This window comes from Aspergillus karnatakaensis (assembly GCF_047715665.1).
Source record: "Aspergillus karnatakaensis strain CBS 102800 unplaced genomic scaffold BJY04scaffold_20, whole genome shotgun sequence".
Lineage (NCBI taxonomy): Eukaryota > Fungi > Ascomycota > Eurotiomycetes > Eurotiales > Aspergillaceae > Aspergillus > Aspergillus karnatakaensis.
In genome coordinates, this window is record NW_027395732.1 from 454,362 (window position 1) to 471,741 (window position 17,380).

The 17,380-nt window shown below is 51.8% G+C and overlaps 7 protein-coding genes across 7 annotated transcripts; 5 read left to right on the forward strand and 2 right to left on the reverse strand.

The window, feature by feature from the left end:
- Positions 1 to 265: 265 nt before the first annotated feature.
- BJY04DRAFT_217605 (uncharacterized protein) lies at positions 266 to 895 on the reverse strand (the record flags this gene model as incomplete). The annotated part of the gene is made up of 1 exon (XM_073716091.1): positions 266 to 895. The coding sequence occupies one exon, from the start codon at positions 893 to 895 to the stop codon at positions 266 to 268; it is 630 nt and encodes a 209-aa protein (XP_073572101.1).
- A 2,490-nt stretch (positions 896 to 3,385) lies between these two features.
- BJY04DRAFT_187631 (uncharacterized protein) lies at positions 3,386 to 4,755 on the forward strand. The gene is made up of 2 exons (XM_073711071.1): positions 3,386 to 4,005; positions 4,061 to 4,755. The coding sequence occupies exons 1-2, from the start codon at positions 3,615 to 3,617 to the stop codon at positions 4,489 to 4,491; spliced, it is 822 nt and encodes a 273-aa protein (XP_073572102.1). The 5' UTR covers positions 3,386 to 3,614; the 3' UTR covers positions 4,492 to 4,755.
- A 205-nt stretch (positions 4,756 to 4,960) lies between these two features.
- BJY04DRAFT_51437 (anaphase promoting complex subunit CDC23) lies at positions 4,961 to 7,661 on the reverse strand. The gene is made up of 4 exons (XM_073720544.1): positions 7,336 to 7,661; positions 6,564 to 7,278; positions 6,334 to 6,517; positions 4,961 to 6,287 (listed from the first exon to the last, which is right to left on the reverse strand). Exons 1-4 carry the CDS (start codon positions 7,437 to 7,439, stop codon positions 5,269 to 5,271), a joined length of 2,022 nt encoding a protein of 673 aa, XP_073572103.1. The 5' UTR covers positions 7,440 to 7,661; the 3' UTR covers positions 4,961 to 5,268.
- A 4-nt stretch (positions 7,662 to 7,665) lies between these two features.
- erg20 (bifunctional (2E,6E)-farnesyl diphosphate synthase/dimethylallyltranstransferase) lies at positions 7,666 to 9,187 on the forward strand. The gene is made up of 2 exons (XM_073711072.1): positions 7,666 to 7,936; positions 7,993 to 9,187. Exons 1-2 carry the CDS (start codon positions 7,820 to 7,822, stop codon positions 8,914 to 8,916), a joined length of 1,041 nt encoding a protein of 346 aa, XP_073572104.1. The 5' UTR covers positions 7,666 to 7,819; the 3' UTR covers positions 8,917 to 9,187.
- Positions 9,188 to 9,198: 11 nt separating this feature from the next.
- BJY04DRAFT_187638 (arylsulfotransferase family protein) lies at positions 9,199 to 11,590 on the forward strand. Its single transcript, XM_073711073.1, has 2 exons — positions 9,199 to 9,763; positions 9,818 to 11,590. Exons 1-2 carry the CDS (start codon positions 9,386 to 9,388, stop codon positions 11,462 to 11,464), a joined length of 2,025 nt encoding a protein of 674 aa, XP_073572105.1. The 5' UTR covers positions 9,199 to 9,385; the 3' UTR covers positions 11,465 to 11,590.
- A 1,180-nt stretch (positions 11,591 to 12,770) lies between these two features.
- BJY04DRAFT_217610 (glycogen synthase) lies at positions 12,771 to 15,060 on the forward strand (the record flags this gene model as incomplete). Its single annotated transcript, XM_073716092.1, has 4 exons — positions 12,771 to 13,235; positions 13,282 to 14,644; positions 14,694 to 14,889; positions 14,946 to 15,060. The coding sequence occupies 4 exons, from the start codon at positions 12,771 to 12,773 to the stop codon at positions 15,058 to 15,060; spliced, it is 2,139 nt and encodes a 712-aa protein (XP_073572106.1).
- Positions 15,061 to 15,264: 204 nt separating this feature from the next.
- Positions 15,265 to 17,353, forward strand: BJY04DRAFT_187643 (NMT1/THI5 family protein). The gene is made up of 5 exons (XM_073711074.1): positions 15,265 to 15,661; positions 15,936 to 16,007; positions 16,089 to 16,260; positions 16,321 to 16,470; positions 16,519 to 17,353. Exons 2-5 carry the CDS (start codon positions 15,973 to 15,975, stop codon positions 17,185 to 17,187), a joined length of 1,026 nt encoding a protein of 341 aa, XP_073572107.1. The 5' UTR covers positions 15,265 to 15,661; positions 15,936 to 15,972; the 3' UTR covers positions 17,188 to 17,353.
- The last annotated feature ends 27 nt before the right edge of the window (positions 17,354 to 17,380 follow it).

Consider the following 17,380-nt stretch of genomic DNA (forward strand, 5'->3'; position numbering starts at 1 on the left):
GCCCCGCGCAAATTCTCAAGATTCTCATCTCACCAAAGACAGTAGATTGTTATCGAGACAGACCCCCGCATTCCCCATTCGCGTAAGATGACCCAAATATTTGTGGACGTCCCATCGAAGAACCCGTCGCTATTATCATGAATCCGTCGATCAAGATTCCTATGCTTCCAGAGCATGCCAAAAGCAAAGCTTGTCCTGTGGCACGCAAGGGATGTGCATCTGTCTCCCTCTCCTTCGGGAAAAGGGTACATGCACAGAAAGAGATCTAACACGCGCTATGTGAGGCTTCCACGCTGGGCCGTGCGGCGAAGCTAATCGGGAAGTACGAACCGGCCAGCACCTCGTACGCCCAGGTCAGCAGCGGAGAATATGCCTTGATGGAGTTCAAGAATCCGAAAACCTGGTGCATGAAGACGGAATTCGCGGTGATGCTTAGCACCTGGGTGCTCTTTACAGTGCCTGAGAGAAGTGCCATGCAGAGAGCCACGGGGCCTTGGCAGTGTGCGATTATGTAGGGGGCTGGGTTGTGCGGCTCGTGCGTGGCGATGTGGTTCAGCGCAGCGGCGATGTCGACGCGGGTGTCGATGACTGTGCTGTCTTTGGAGGCTTGAGGCTGGGAGCTCCAGCGTGGTGTTAGGACGTAGCAGCGGTGACCGCGGGAGGTGAAGTATGAGACCATGTTGCAGTGTTGGAACGGGAGAGTGAAGATCGAGTGCTTGGGGTTTATAAGCCTGTGATGCCGGGGAGAAACAGCACTGGGGGCTTTGGACTTGAAGTTATCAGCGGCATGATCGGGCTCATTTACGTCCAGTTTGGACTCGATGCCGTCTGTGTCGCGGAGGCCGGCTGAGCTGGGCAGTTCTGGTTGAGGACTCGGCTGCGGCAGAGCCACCATGGGATAAGAGGGTGGAAGAAGAACACACAGCATTGAAGAACAAAATACAACATGAACAAGATGAGCGCGGGTGCTGTGTCCAGCGTGGAACCTTTTGTCTGAAAGGTCCATAGCTGCTGGTAGAAGGACAAGGGCGAGATGCGTATAATACCACTCCCTACCCTGTCTCCTTTCAACCCCATGACACGGACCCTAGCCACAGTGGTGGCTTTCCACAGATTTAATGAGGAGAGATAGCAGAATGAGTCTAGGATCTTTCTCTAAACCACTATCAGCCCGTGGCCCTCTATTGTCTACAAAGACAGTGTGTATCTCAGGGTGGTTGAACCCGTGCACTCTTCGTCTGGGACGAAGAAGTCTAGCACTCCTCATGACTGTCATTGTATGCTGCGATAGCGCACGGCAAGACACAGTCCCAGTGCAGATACCTCGATATTTAGGAGTGCTGGCCCCCGGTTTGATACCAGGATCAGTTGATGTATTGAATGCTAAAATCACTACATACCCTGCATGCTTCGATATAGCTCGACCATTCAGAGGATGCGCATGATAGACGACGACCCTCTGCCCTGTTCCTCGGCTATCTGAAAGTCCGCTACGTTGGATGGCGAAGCTATACTTCCATGGAGATCCTCTGTCAAGCGCCATCTCGTTAAATCGAAGTCTCCATCTTCATGATTCCAGCCATTCCGGCAATGCGAGACATTCGGCTGACTGCCAAAATGTATTTATCCGTTTTCCGTTGCCAGATCTATATCCCATCCTTTGGACTTTGCAAGCAACGCCACAGATCTCTCCGCCGCTGCCGTGATCGTCGCAAGAGGATTGACGCCTGTAGTCCTCTCTATAAGCTGCCCTGACACCCCGCCGAGCCCTAAGTTCGACCCGCATGTTAGACTTGTCCACGCACCACCTGCCAGCTGGCCTGGGCAGTTCCAGCCACCCCAGGGAGAAGGAAAGGGAAGCTTGCCATTCGCGCAAAACGCATGCTGCCTCTCGCCCAGTCTCAATTGGAAAAGCCTCGTGTTGCCTCCGTCGTCGCCCTCACCCCCAAGCCACCCAGGGATTGAAATCATGCACCCATGTCGCCTTCGATTACTTCTAGATCTTAGCCCCTGAAATATGAAGCTCGCACAGACACTGCGGCAGTGTATGAGGGAAGCAACCCGCTATTGCCGAATCCAGTTTCGCATCAGCTTCTTCTCTCCGTCTTGAAAGGATGCAATCCATGAATCTTAACTGCTCTGGTCTCTGTGAAAGAAAGCAAACGAGACAGATAAACGAACCTCTCTCCACCCCCCTCCAAGCTGAAGAACTGCAACGCTCTTCCCTGCTCGAGCCATCCGGCTTGCTGCGACGCCTGCCCCGTATCCGGAGCCTACCACAACGACATCGTATGAGAGTTTCATTTCTGTGAGGGGGAGACTGAGACTCGGATAGTCGTCTGGTCTGGTGGCCATTGTGGGATACGGAGATGTTGTCTGTTGGTTGGGAGTTCTATTTGGTGCCGGAAATGGATGGGAGTTCAAGGTCGTGGTGTATCTGACGACTTTTGGAGGAGCTTACAAGAATATGTCGGACAGACAAACATTGCTTGTGCATATGATTTGGTGTCTTAGGATCTACCAGGGTCATCTTAGGCAAGATCTAAGAGTGCTGCAGCCTTTGGTGAGTCTTGGCTTGTAAGTGCTGCCATTTCTGCAGCAACCCTTTGCCTTCTGTCGACAAGTTTGCCTAGTCTGTCAATCAACAGTCATACATTGTAGCTGAAGTCGGCCGTCTCTTCACACCATTGGAATTAAACCCCTTGAGGAAATAGGGCTAGTAAGTAGTAGCTTCTTCCCGTGTATATATGAAGAAACTACCCAGCCATTACCAGCAGACAAGGAATCATCAGCTTACCAGTTAATACAATGCAGAAGAGGCCAAATACCCCGCATAAGCTGTCACACCAGATCAGCACATTGACGAAAGGAAGACAGACTGGGCTCGAGAGCTACTGGCAGATAGCTGGAGTAAAAAAGTAGCGTCCTTCACAGATAAACCACGGCCCAAGGGATAACTAGTATAAGCAGTAGATGAGTCTGGCTGTACTGTGCGTTGCTAGGTGGTTTAACTTGCTCATAGACACCTGCAACCAGCGATACTCGCCGAGAACTTGATAGCCCTCCACCTTACGTGAGTCGCACTCTAGTCGGACTACTTATTGCAAGTCCTGAAACAATATGTCATGCTAGACAGATGACTAGGTGGGCGGAAGTCATAAGCTGCTGGGTGTACGTGATAGAAGCCAGCAAGGGCTGCTACCAAGTATGAATTAACCTGTTGGGGTATGCTGAGTTTATATCTAGGGAAGTGAACATGACCAACCGAGAAATATAACCATATACTTTTATTCAGGTGAATATTCTGGATTTCTTAGAGGAGAACTAGTCAATGTTGGATGATGCGAGCCATGCACGTTTGTAAAAGAGATATAGAACCTACATGCCCTAACATACATTATTCTTCTAGGAGAGGCGTAAACGAAGCACGGAAATCGGCCCGTCCCTGGCGTCAAATTTCCCTGTAATTGGACAGCTAAGTTAGCTAGTCAGTAGCATGACGGCAGCGATGGCATGATCCATCCCATGAAACGCCTTAAATAACCGCTCAACATCCACTGGAATCCACCCACAAGTCTACCTGAACCCACAACTACACAAGAACAACTCTCAAAATGGACGAATGGATAACAGCCTACCTCGAAAACTGGCAATACGAATTCTCCTCCTGGCCCGACGCCTCAGACTGCCTCGCCCTGCTAAAGACCATCTTCGCTGAAATCAAACGCCTCCCTCGAGAGTCGTCTTTCAGCGCAGACGACCTCTCCATCTATGACGATATCTCAAACTCAATAATAAGTTCCATTACCACCCTACCTGACCCGGACGTCGGCCTAGACTACATCCAAGACGTCCTCTTCGACGCCGCCACATCGTCACCCTTATCCTCGGACCCTACGTCCCTAACACTCCTCACACAGCAGCTGATAGCGAACCTCCCGGATCCGTTAGACGAGAAGTTGCAAACGGGCCTTACGTATGATATACGAGCGCGATGGAAGATAGGTATGTTCTGTCTATCCCCCCTCTTTCCTCTCATGGAGTTGACCAAGCGAAAAAGGCCCCGAAAAACCCACCTTCGGCGACCCGGTACCTGAGTCCGAATATATCGCCAAATGGGTTTGCCTGAATCGATTCGTGGCGCACCTCACGCGGCTGCGTGTCCTGCTGGAGCAGGGAGACGTCAAGTTTGGTGTTTCGACGCTGGATCGTGCATTCAATGCACAGGTTGCTGGGTACCGCGAGGATGAGCGGGCTTATCATGTCCCCGCGGCAGCGACTTGGATTGAGGTTTTGGGGGTTGAGATTTATCGTTGGGTTGTGAAGGGCGAGGGGGACTCTGGGCTTGCGGGGGATGGGGCGAAATGGAAGGTGTGGAGGGAGGGGTTTGAGGCTGTTTCGAGGGATGATGGGTTGAAGCTGGAAGGGGATGCGGGAGATAGGGCGAAGAGGGCGTTTGAGAGGATGGGGGAGATACAGGGGCAGGAATAATGTTGGCCGGTATTGCAGATTTGAAGTAGATTGAAGCTGGTTATATCAGGTTGGATTAGAAACTTCTCATTCAGTCTGCTGAAACTAAGCTAGATGATTATCTGCGAATTTCATCTCGTAGCGGACTTGGCATGTCGGTTGCTGTCTATTCTGGAACTTACTGTAGGAGTATAGCCTGTCGAAGACGACCAATTGGTCCCATAAACACCAAGAGAAAGGTCTGGAGACACTTATACATTGTAAGAGCTTACTGAGTCTCGCAGCCGAAACACCGATTGGTCAGCAACCAGCAACTCTTGATAGGATAAGTTGGCATTATTGCACAGTCATGAGGTTAGGACCAAGACTGACATGGGAGAACCCGCCTTGCTATGTTATACTGGCAGTTGTTTATTGAGACATGGTATAGGATAGAGTTGAACGAGCCTTGCCGACACTGACATGTACAGAGTACAAAGGTGGCTGAGCGTGGTTGCAAAAAACTCCGACCAAGTGCAGCTCGCCGTGCTCGAGACTACAGCGTAGAGATCTATCATCGAGGTCCATGCATAGCCATGATTCAAATTGTGCGAGAAGGGGTACCGTGACTGAAGCTGCAGAGTATATAACAAACCATCAACCCGATTCGCAAGGTATCAATGCACCAGCTGAGAAACAACCAACAAGAAAACGCCGCGCTAACTGACTAGTTCACAAAGTACACCGTATCTAGAGATGTAGGAAATCAGGCAAGATGTATTGCGAGTGCGAGAACAATGCATGAATAGATGGGTTCGATCATTCGCCTGCTTCTCTCCTTGCACGAACATCTCTCATCAAAGCCTTGGCTTCTTCGACCTCGACTCCATCCTGGCAAAGTTCCCCGGCGAGTTGATCAGCGCGATCCAAGTCGCCATGACGCAACGACCACCTGGCAAGCCATAACCGGGCCTTAGAAGTCGTTGCTGTCGGGCCCGTCCCATGCCACGTATCTTCCTCGTCTTCTTGTTGCTGTTTTCGCGTCCGACGTCGAGACCCCCCTGCAGTAGACTGATCATCATCGTTATCACTATCCGAAGCCTCCGAGTCCTCGTCCAGATTTGGCTGCCCGCCTGTTTCCTGCTGTAAGGTGAGTTCCATATAAGCGGCTGCTTCCTCCTCATCACCGAGGCGCTCGTACAAACTCGCAATCTGGTGGAGTGTCTCCGGGTCGAGGATTTTACGGCTGCCTGCGTGTGACGGATCTTCGGCGTAGTACGAGCCTGCTACAAGGGCTCGTTTTAGAGCCTTGATGCTTTGTTCCATGCGGCCCATCTTCGCGTAGCATGATCCGACAGCTTGCCACATTTTGGGATCATAAGGACGGAGCGCGGCCGCGCGTTGGTAGTAGAAGAGGGCATAAAAGGACATATCAAGCACTTCGTAGGCCTGGCCGAGACCGTACCATGCGCGGTAATCCTTGCGATTGACATCGACAGCGCGGCGGTAGGATTCAATCGCTGCGTGTGTGTTTTTCATTTCGATATATTCGTGGCCCATGAGGGTCCAGGCGGAGAGGAAGTTGCGGTCTAGGGTCAGAGCGCGGCGGAAGTACATGACTGCTTTTTCGTGTTCGGATTTGAGGGAGTAGTAGTTTCCGACAACACAGCATGTTTCGGGACGGAATTTGTCGGTGGCGGTTGCAACTTGGGCTACGAAGGCCAACTGGGGTCTGGCGCCCATTACATAGAGAATGTTGGAATAATGATCGAGACTATCGAGGCGGTGCGGTGACGTGATGAGAATATCTGTGAAGATATGGGATGCTTCCTCAAAGTCTATACCAATTAGTAGAGGACAGCGGAACGGACGGACAGAGTGTACCTTTCGAGTGATAGTAAAGAAGAGCTCTTTGTGTTTTCAAGAACGCGCTGGTAGGAAAGATAGTTTCCAGTTCGGAGAGAGCTTGATAGGTGTCCTCGGTAGCTTGATACAACTCCTGGCTGCAATGGACGTGGAAGATGAGGGTCATGATATTTTGTGGTAGGTGGTCGACGACTTGTTTCAACTGCAAGGGTCAGCATACAATCACAAGTGAGGCCAGATACACGTACATCTTCGGTACTTGCCAATAAATCGTTCAGTTCTTGCCATGCGCCCCAGTGGAATGGGTTCAGATGAACGCTCCTGATCAGCCACTTCCGCGCCTCTTCTTCATTTCTCCCTTTGATGAGTATTACCCCATAGAGGTACTCCAGCCATCCCTGGTTGTGGGTTTCTACTCCTTTCTCCTGACGTTCATTGAACCAGCCTTCTAGGCCTCGCGCGAGGTCGGGAAGTTCTCGGTTGACAGTCGCACCCCCATCCGCCGGACCCAGAACCATTTCGGTCTCCTCATTCTTGCGCTTCTCTCCAGCCAGATACTTTGCGTACAATGCAAGGAATAACGACTTCTGGCTGAGTTTCGGGTACGGATTTCGCGTCACACTGTTACCCTTCTTTCCGCCAGTTGAAGCCCGCTTCGCCTTTTCCTTCTGCGGAGTTAACGAGAGCTTGGGTTTCAGGTTTGGTGAAGAGGTAGACAATGCGATGGGCGGTATGGTCAGGGGGAGAAAAACTGAGGCGCATCGGTCGTATTCGCGTGTATCAAAGTAAGATTTCGCTAGGAGGTATTTATAGGACTCTTGAGCTTCGAGGAGAGCCTCTTGTGGATCTTGCATGCGGAGGTAGGGGTTCGGAGGCAGAGGTGGTTCTGTAATATCCATTGGGGATTCGGGATCGGTGTCATACTGGTCGACTGGAGCAATTGAGTCTAACATTTCAGCCGCCCTAGTATTTATGCGTTAGCAGAAGGACAAGGCAAATTCTCAAGGTTCAGAAATATACCATTTGGCGGACTGGTAGAGACATCGTTCGGAACATTTGATAGCTGCGTCTTCGAGGCGGTGTTTCAAATCCTTGATATTGTCTTCGGTTATGTTGGCAGCCATAATGACCAAGAGGGAGCTCTATTCCAGAGCGCTCCCTTCAATGGATGGATGTCGAAACACAGTATGCAATGTTGATGAGCGAGCATGCGCCCGGCCCCGGGGCCGCGAAAGCCAACTTCCTGTTTGGGCACGCGACAAACAAACAATGCAAACCGCGGGGCAACCAATGCAGGCGGATTGTAAATCGATAGTCCGACTCCTTTTTTTTAAGTTACTCCGGACTCCGTCGACCTGAACAAAGAGACCGCTCTTTGCTTTCCCCTCAATTAAATATTCCACCCTTCGTCTGCGCTTCCCCTCCCTCTGGCTGTTGTTTGTAGCCCCTTATCTTGTCAATTGTTTCGTTTGTGCTTGTAACCACTCGTTCTCTATACTCCGCAATGCCCTCTTCAAGTCGCGAGGCCTTCGAGGCCGTCTTCCCCGCCCTGGCTCAGGATATGCTGGATCATGCGAAGAAATACAACTTGCCCGCGAACGCGCTGGAGTGGTTTAAGAAGGTATGGCAAATTGATTGTCTTCAATTTATCCTTCAGTACTAACTCCTCGTTCATAGAATATCGACACGAACGTCCCTGGTGGAAAGCTGAACCGCGGTCTCTCCGTCCCCGATACCGGTGTCGCCCTCCTACAGAAGCCTCTGAGCGACGAGCAATACAAGGATCTAGCCACACTCGGATGGCTCACTGAGTTGCTCCAGGCCTTCTTCCTGGTCAGTGATGACCTTATGGACGGCTCCATCACCCGCCGCGGCCAGCCCTGCTGGTACCGCCACCAGGGCGTCGGTCTGATCGCCATCAACGACGCTTTTCTCCTCGAGTCCGGCATTTACGTTATCCTCAAGAAGCACTACCGCTCCCATCCCGCCTACGTCGACTTCATTGAGTTGTTCCACGAGACCACTTGGCAAACCGAGTTGGGCCAGCTGTGCGACCTCATCACGGCCCCTGAGGACAAGGTGGACCTTGATAACTTCTCTCTCGAGAAGTACATCTTCATCGTCACCTACAAGACCGCATACTACAGCTTCTACCTCCCTGTCGCCCTCGCCCTCCACTACCTCCAACTCGCTACCCCTGAGAACCTCCAGCAAGCCCACGACATCCTGATCCCCCTCGGCCAGTACTTCCAGGTCCAGGATGACTACCTTGATGCGTACGGAGACCCTGAGGTTATTGGAAAGATTGGCACGGACATCCAAGACAACAAGTGCTCATGGTTGGTGAACCAGGCTCTCCAGCGCTGCAGCCCTGAGCAGCGCAAGGTGCTCGATGCTGCCTACGGCCGCAAGGACGGTGAGCAAGAGGAGAAAGTCAAGGCGATCTACCGTGAGCTTGACTTGGAGACTGTGTACAAGGAGTACGAGGAGAAGATTGTGGGCGAACTGAAGGAGAAGATTGCAGCTGTCGATGAGACTACAGGCCTGAAGAAGGAGGTCTTCGAAGCGTTCCTCGGCAAGATCTACAAGCGCAGCAAATAAGTGACACAAGGTTGTGTTTTGGGCTTTCATACCTTATAGTATAGATTAGATGACTGGATGATATCAAAGATAATAATTGGACATATACACTTTGGCCCCTGGCAAACCTGTGAGAAGACAGTTTAGAGAAGCGGGCCGAGCACGACAAGCCTCCCAATGAACTTGCCATGTTTTCCTGGAGCCTGAAGCTGGCGCGACAAGATACGGATTCTGGCGCAGGCACCAGCTAAATAAGTAAGCGGAGTGGAAGCTTAACCCCACTGTTCCAGGCTTCTACATTCAAGCAGTCTGGAGTGGTCCCAGCGATTTGCTAGTTTCAACCCTGACGATCGCGTCTCCAAGCAACAGCCGCACGCCTAAAAATAAGTCTGCGTTATATGATCGTCTTTGCTCCGCGCGTCCATGTCACAGCATCCCTTTTCACTTTCCAAATCACAACACACTTTGTATCAGATGCTACACCCTCACAATGTGGCGCTCTTTTTTGCTAGCAACATCCTTGCTTAAGCTCGTGTCTGCAGACATTCCTATCCGCCCCGAGCCTGCTGGCGAATGGCCAACAGAACTATACCACTCTACTTCCATTCAGGGAACGTCTGTGTACTACGTCAAGCGGGATCCCCGCTGTCAGAATGGCCAATACACACTCCTCACCCCTCACGGTGAAGGTGTAGCAGCACGCAGCCCAACAATCGTTGATCAAGACGGACAGCTGGTGTGGGCGGGCGAGGATATTTACGAACCAACAGCCAATTTGGACGTCCATACCTACAAGGGACGGCAATATCTCACTTTCTGGTCGGGTTCTACTGATGTCGAGGGACATGGTGATGGAGTCGTTCACATGGTATGGATAATTTTTGTCCCTATCATTCTGACAGCGGGGACTAAACCAAAACAGCTAGATTCGTCATACAACGAGGTCTACAAGATCCGCGGTCCGAACGGCGACTCCGTCGACCTGCATGAGTTTCAGATCACACTCGATGATACCGCTCTGTTTACCGTTTATGATGTCGTTAATGTCGACCACCAGCCCGATGACGGACGATATGACAGCTGGGTCTGGGACAGCCGTTTCGTTGAAATTGATATCGAAACTGACAGAGTGCTGTTTGAGTGGCGTGCTTCGGAGCATGTCAATTTCAGTCAGGTTATTCGAGAAACTGAGAACCCGGACTGGAGTTATAGCACTGCCTGGGACTTCTTTCACCTTCACAGCGTTGATAAAGATGCCAAGGGAAACTATCTCGTCTCCGCTCGTCAAGTGGATTATTTGATCTATATTGACGGGCATACAGGCGAGATATTATGGCGGCTTGGGGGAAATCACAGCAATTTCACAGACCTTTCCGGTGGGAATGCCTCAACGTTTGCGTGGCCGCAACACGCTCGCTTTCGCGATGATGGCAAGTCAATCACGCTGTTTGACAATGCCTCGCCGGACAGCAGAGCCAACCGGGGTCTCTACCTCGATATAGACCAGACAGAAATGACCGTTCAACTCCGCCACGAGTACCGCGCCTTTGAGCATTGGGCTATCACACCAGAAGCACGGTCTCAATCTCAGGGCTCCGTCCAGGTCCTAGATAACGGGAACGTTCTCGTCTCCTACGGCCTCAACGGAGCCGCGTGGACCGAGTTCTCCCAGTCGGGAACACCCCTCTGCCATGCCGAATTCGGCTCCGTATCCAGCTTCGGCACCGGCTCCCCGTCCTCATACCGCGCCAGCAAACGTTCATGGAAAGGTCACCCTTCCACAACTCCCGACTTCGAAATCACCGGCTACACTGCAGCTGTAAGCTGGAACGGCGCGACCGAAATCACACACTGGGTATTGGAGGGCTCCGAAACCGCCCTCCCCAGCCCTTACCCGAACGCGCATTCTAATTCCAATCCCAACTACGGCAATGGCAATTATCCAAACCCTTACAGCGACACCTCCGACGCGTACTTTACCAAGATCGCGACCGTCGAGAAAGCCGGTTTTGAGACTCTGATACCAATCCCATTCAATGCGGATTACCCCTACCTCCGTGTTCGGGCCCTTGACGAACGGGGCTATATCCTAGGGACAACGGCTATCCTCCCTTTCCATCGGTTTACCGTCGATCCTTACGCCCCTTCGCGACCCAGCCGGGTTATAACACGTCACTCCCCAGCCCTCTTCTTCGCCGGTGCCTGCGCGACACTCGGTGCGATAGCCTGTATATGGCTCTTCCGCCGGTACTGCTGCGCGGTGTGTCTCCATGGGATTTGGCGGCTTCGACGTGGTCGGTACCAGTCCCTACGTTCCGGCCCTCAGGACGCAGACGGCGACTGGGAGGAATATTATGCTGGAGAAGACCAGGAAGCTGGTGTTCATCTGGTGAGCGATACAGAGAGTGACAGCAGCGACGTGGAGATTTCGGAGTTGGATAATCCAAGGCTCTCACCGGGGTTCGTAAGATCGCCAACGCGGTTGAGTACCGGGAGTGGTGCGAGGCCAGGGCTGACTCGGACGCCGAGTATGCAGAGTACCGCGAGTGAAAGGGCGAAGCAGCACTAGCTAGGGTTATCTTTTCGCGGAGTGTTGAGCCAGGTATCTTGTTATATATAGGATGTTTAGTGGTTAGTTATATGGAATATTGTGCTTAGCGAGCGGTGTGCTATTCTAGTTAAATTGACTGCATTAATGCTTGAACAAAACTCCAGCATATGATTGAAGTGGCAAGGTGTTAGTCTGTTTTCCAAGACTCTTGGTGAGCTCCTAGTTGTCGAGTAAGCAGGAGCGGCAAATCTATATTTATCTGCATACTCTTATTGCTGCCGAAGCGAGGGAAGAACGTGCTCGGAGATTATTGCAAGTAGGTCTCGGTCTCTCATGCCGTGACCCTGAAGGATCTATCTGTATGCTCTTGCTGGAATAATCAACACTCTGGATATGGATCGCATGTTCTCCGCAAGTTGCAGCGCCAGTAATGGCAGCGGTGATGGGATGATTGGATACGGCGATGAGGTGGAGATTGGAGATGATGACGTCAGACAAACAGGAGCTTTCCCCAGACCATGATCAAGGTTGTCGGCCACGACACCCTCTGAAAAGCCAATTCTTCCCTCAAACTCAATGTAGTCACTCAGAAAGCTGGAGATACATAGTAGCTGTCACTGTAAGGCATTAAATGCCTCAGAATCCATTCCTGTATGGAACCCGAGCGCGATTTGTAGAGCCTGAGCCCCCTTTAGCCTGCGTCTCAACCGCCCTCAACAGTCATTGCCAATGCACCTGCAGAGTTGGCGCAAGAGGCGACTTCTAGGCCGATAATCAACTGATCGGTCGGCCTCGCAATTGACTATTGGATAAAATGAAGAGGGGTTGCGATGCTATTCCCTGGAGGGTATCGTCACTGAGCCATCAGCCAGGGTACAACTGTAGAGTGAGCGTCCGTGCAACCGGCCTCAGCGCGTGAATAAAAACCTCACGCTGCGACTTCGCTTTTTCCTCTGGAGTTTTTCTCAACTCTGCTCCGGACTCGAGACTGTTAATCTATCTCCTAGGTAACATAAAGAGCAGCACTTTTCTTTCAGCAACGACCTAAGAGCTAACCCCTGTCAGCAGGATTGGCCGGTGAGCAAGATCAGGTTCAGGTTTCGCCCGTCTAGAACCAGGTTTCCCCGCCACCCGATTTCGTCCATCCCCCACACTCCTGTCCAAGGCACGGAGAGCTGAAAGAAGCCACCAACGTCGTCGAGGAAAGAATTCTTTTTCCTCCTGGATTTCTTCTTCCTTTGACACCACTCTTTCTCCAGGTTCGCGGCTACACTGCTGTCCTCGCAGCTGCTTCTCGTCCAGCCGCATTTAGAGCCCACTCACAATGGCCGCTGCGGAGACCGACCAAGACCTCCCCAAGCGCGATGTGCGCAACCACATGCTCTTCGAGATCGCGACCGAAGTCGCCAATCGCGTCGGTGGTATCTACTCCGTTTTGAAGTCCAAGGCGCCCGTCACGACAGCTGAGTATGGCGAGCGCTACACTCTCATAGGGCCGCTGAATCGCAACTCGGCTGCTGTCGAGGTTGAGGAGCTCACACCGTCAAGTCCCGCAATGATCGAGACTATGAAGTCAATGAAGGAGCGCGGCATCGAAATGATCTACGGTCGCTGGCTGATTGAGGGTGCACCTCGCGTTCTGCTCATTGATACCGGCACTGGGTATAAATATCTAGATGAGTGGAAGGGGGATTTGTGGAATACTTCGGGAATCCCTTCTCCTGCGTCGGACCACGAGACAAATGAGGCGATCGTCTTTGGGTACCTGGTTGCGTGGTTCTTGGGCGAGGTACGTACGATCAGACCAGGTAGACAATGAATGCTGACCTTGGTAGTACATTGCGCACGAGCGCCGACGTGCGGTCGTTGCTCATTTCCACGAGTGGCTTGCTGGTGTCGCTCTTCCTTTGACGAAGAAACGGCATATGGATCTGACGACTATCTTCACCACCCACGCGACGCTCCTCGGTCGGTATCTCTGTGCCGGATCGGTTGACTTCTATAATAACCTGCAGTTCTTTGATGTGGACGCGGAGGCTGGCAAGCGAGGAATCTACCACCGGTACTGCATCGAGCGGGCTGCCGCGCACTCGGCAGATGTTTTCACGACGGTCTCGCATATTACGGCGTTTGAGAGCGAGCATCTCCTCAAGCGGAAACCGGACGGTGTATTGCCCAACGGTTTGAATGTTAAGAAGTTCTCTGCTGTTCACGAGTTCCAGAACCTGCACTCCCAGTCGAAGGAGAAGATCAACGAGTTTGTTCGGGGACATTTCTATGGCCACAATGATTTCGATCTTGACAACACCCTCTACGTCTTTACTTCTGGTCGTTATGAGTTCCGCAATAAAGGTGTCGATATGTTTATTGAGGGAATGGCTCGTCTTAACCACCGGTTAAAAGAAAGCGGATCGAAGACTACGATTGTTGCATTTATTATCATGCCAGCTCAAACTTCGTCACTAACTGTCGAGTCGCTCAAGGGCCAGGCGGTTGTCAAGTCTCTCCGCGACACAATCGAGATGATTGAACAGGGTATTGGAAAGCGCATGTATGAGCGGTGTCTATCGTGGAAGGAGGGCGACAACCCACCGGACGAGAAAGACCTGATTACCAGCCAAGATCGAGTCCTCCTGCGACGCCGACTATTCGCCATGAAGAGACACGCTCTTCCCCCGGTTGTCACCCATAACATGCTCAACGACTCCGAGGACCCGATTCTGAACCAGATCCGCCGTGTGCAGCTCTTCAACCAGTCTTCAGACCGAGTGAAGATCGTCTTCCACCCCGAATTCCTCAACTCCTCCAACCCGGTTCTTCCTCTAGACTACGATGACTTTGTCCGCGGAACCCACCTTGGAGTCTTCCCGTCATACTACGAGCCCTGGGGATATACACCGGCGGAATGTACCGTCATGGGTGTTCCTAGCATCACGACAAATCTTTCCGGTTTCGGGTGCTACATGGAGGAACTGATTGAGAACTCTTCAGACTATGGAATCTACATCGTGGACCGCCGGATGAAGGGCGTAGACGACTCGGTCAACCAGCTCACCGATTTCATGTACAATTTTACCCTCAAGAGTCGACGACAGCGCATCAACCAGCGTAACCGCACGGAGCGCCTGAGCGACCTTTTGGACTGGAAGCGCATGGGTTTGGAATACGTCAAGGCTCGACAATTGGCTCTGCGAAGGGGTATGCTCTCTTGACACCGAGCAATCTTATCAGTACTGACTATCACCAGCATACCCCTCATCATTCGAAAATTCAGAAGACTACTACGACATCATCGGTGGAACAGAGCAAAAGATCTCGCGGCCGCTCTCCGTCCCCGGATCTCCGCGGGACCGCTCCGGAATGATGACGCCCGGCGACTTTGCATCCCTGCAGGAAGTCAAAGAGGGTCTCTCAACAGAAGACTACGTTGCTTGGCGACTTCCGTAAGTGTCTCTCCGTCAGTGTTTAGTCAGTTTAACCCCTCTCTAACAAATCGCAGAACAAGCGAGGAAGACGATCCAGAGGACACCTTCTTCCCCCTCACCTTGCGCACGAAGAAGTCGGATCGGCCGCACTCGCCTCTAGACCGGATATCGCTGAATGGAGACCAATAACGGGATGACTTAGTGTTTTGAGATAGCTCGTTTCCTTTCTCTCTTTTTTGTGTCGACTCCATTTTATTTTATTCTCTTCTCTCATCGCTAGCATACCTTGCCTTGTACTTTTCTCCTGCCTCTACTTACTGTTGATACTGCCGCCATGAACAAACTGGGATTCCAGATTGAGTTAACCATGCCTATTCGTACATTTGCCGCTCTGACCTACACCATGTAATTGCGGATTTCTATCCGTCTGGCCTCAGCCCTGTACTAAATAGCCAGTCCGGTACCGGGATCTACCCGAGAGCAGTGTGGCATGGATCACCGGATGGCAGTCGTCCGGCAACTTGAGGCCGGTCTCGCAGCCTGCAGTGGAACTTCAAGGGCGTCGGTGAGTAAAGAATGACGAAGGCTGAGAGTGCTTTCCAATAAGAATCAGTGCGTGTTTTCGTTGGTGGTTCCTTAGGTTTGCGCGTGGTGGGGATGGCGGGGTAGCAGCTTTGGTTATTTATTGCTCTCCTCCGACTGCCTCTTGCTTCATCTCTTCCTTCATCTCTTCACTTGCTCCATCAATTCCCTCTCTCTTTTGAACAACCACCACGACTATTATCGCTCGGTACGGTAGAATGAACCTCGCAATCCAATCAAGCGGCGGTCTTTCGCTATGGAGTCAATCGGGTCAAGGTATCGTACAGATTATCAACAACAGTCACTGCCTCCGCATGACAGGTGTTCGTCCGGAATCATTTCCGTGTCGTTCTGAGATTATACTGTCACAACTTGATCTAGATAATACTAGCGAAAGGACATGCGCTGCTTTGATTGCTCCCCTTCTCTCTCCTCTGGAGGAGAAAGAGACGGGGTCTCTTGTGCTGACAGATTGCTTATAGAATTCGTCAATTCTTGACTTGAGATTGAACTGCCAAGATGTCTACTGACAAGATTACATTCTTGACTAACTGGTAGTTACTTACTTTATCTCTCTCCCCTTTTTTGGGCCGCGTGTGAGAGCTCTATCTTAATGCAGTGCTAAGGCTCCCTAGGCACGCGACCCCGTACCACGCCCCCCTTTACCTTGCTCAGAAGAAGGGCTTCTTCGCGGAAGAAGGCCTCAAGGTTGCTCTGCTCGAGCCTAATGATCCTTCCGATGTCACTGAGATTATTGGCAGTGGCAAGGTGGATATGGGCTTCAAGGCCATGATCCATACTCTTGCCGTACGTGCAGTTCTCCAATGATTTGTTGGTGCTGGCCAGGAGATAGCTAACATAGTGTAGGCCAAAGCCCGTAACTTCCCCGTGACCTCGATCGGCTCCCTCCTCGATGAGCCTTTCACCGGGGTTGTCTACCTCAAGGACAGCGGAATCACTGAGGATTTTCGCTCGCTCAAGGGTAAGAGGATCGGATATGTCGGCGAGTTCGGAAAGGTATGCCACAGTTACCCATCTGCTCGCCGTCCATGCTAACAGACCAAGATCCAAATCGACGAACTCACCAAATACTACAACATGACCGCAGACGACTATACCGCCGTCCGCTGCGGCATGAACGTCACAAAAGCCATCATCAACGGCACCATCGACGCCGGCATTGGTCTCGAGAACGTGCAAATGGTCGAACTGGCCGAATGGCTAGCTTCCCAGAACCGCCCGCGCTCCGACGTGCAAATGCTCCGCATCGACCAGCTTGCTGAGCTCGGCTGCTGCTGCTTCTGCTCCATCCTCTATATCACCAATGACGCTTTTCTCGCTGCCAACCCCGAGAAGGTCACTAAGTTCATGAATGCGGTTAAGCGTGCTACGGAGTATGTCCTGTCTAACCCGGCGGAGGCGTATGAGGAGTACGTCGATATGAAGCCAATCATGGGCACGGAAGTGAACCGGAAGATTTTCGAGAGATCTTTTGCGTACTTCAGCCGGGATCTGAAGAATGTGCAGCGCGACTGGACGAAGGTTACGAACTATGGGAAGAGACTTGGGATTTTGGATGCGGAGTTCGTGCCGAACTACACGAACCAGTATCTCTCCTGGACTCTCGATGGGGATTCCGCCGATCCATTGGGTGATCAGAAGCGCATGGCACAGCTGCAGGAGAAGGTTGCTGCTGAGGGAGGGTTTAGGAGGCTGGAGGTTGCTTCTGCTTAGCTTTCGGGGTTGATGGCCTGCTGAGGTTCAGCCTGATTCTCTCTCGGGAGATCAAGGAGCTTTGCTATCTGGTGCTTCGCTTTAACGCGAGCTGTTCGTCGATAAGCCTATCCTAGTCACTCATTCAAAATGAAATCGATGACAATGAATGCAGCTGTATATGAGGGGTTGTGCTGAATAAAGTCTCCTTGAG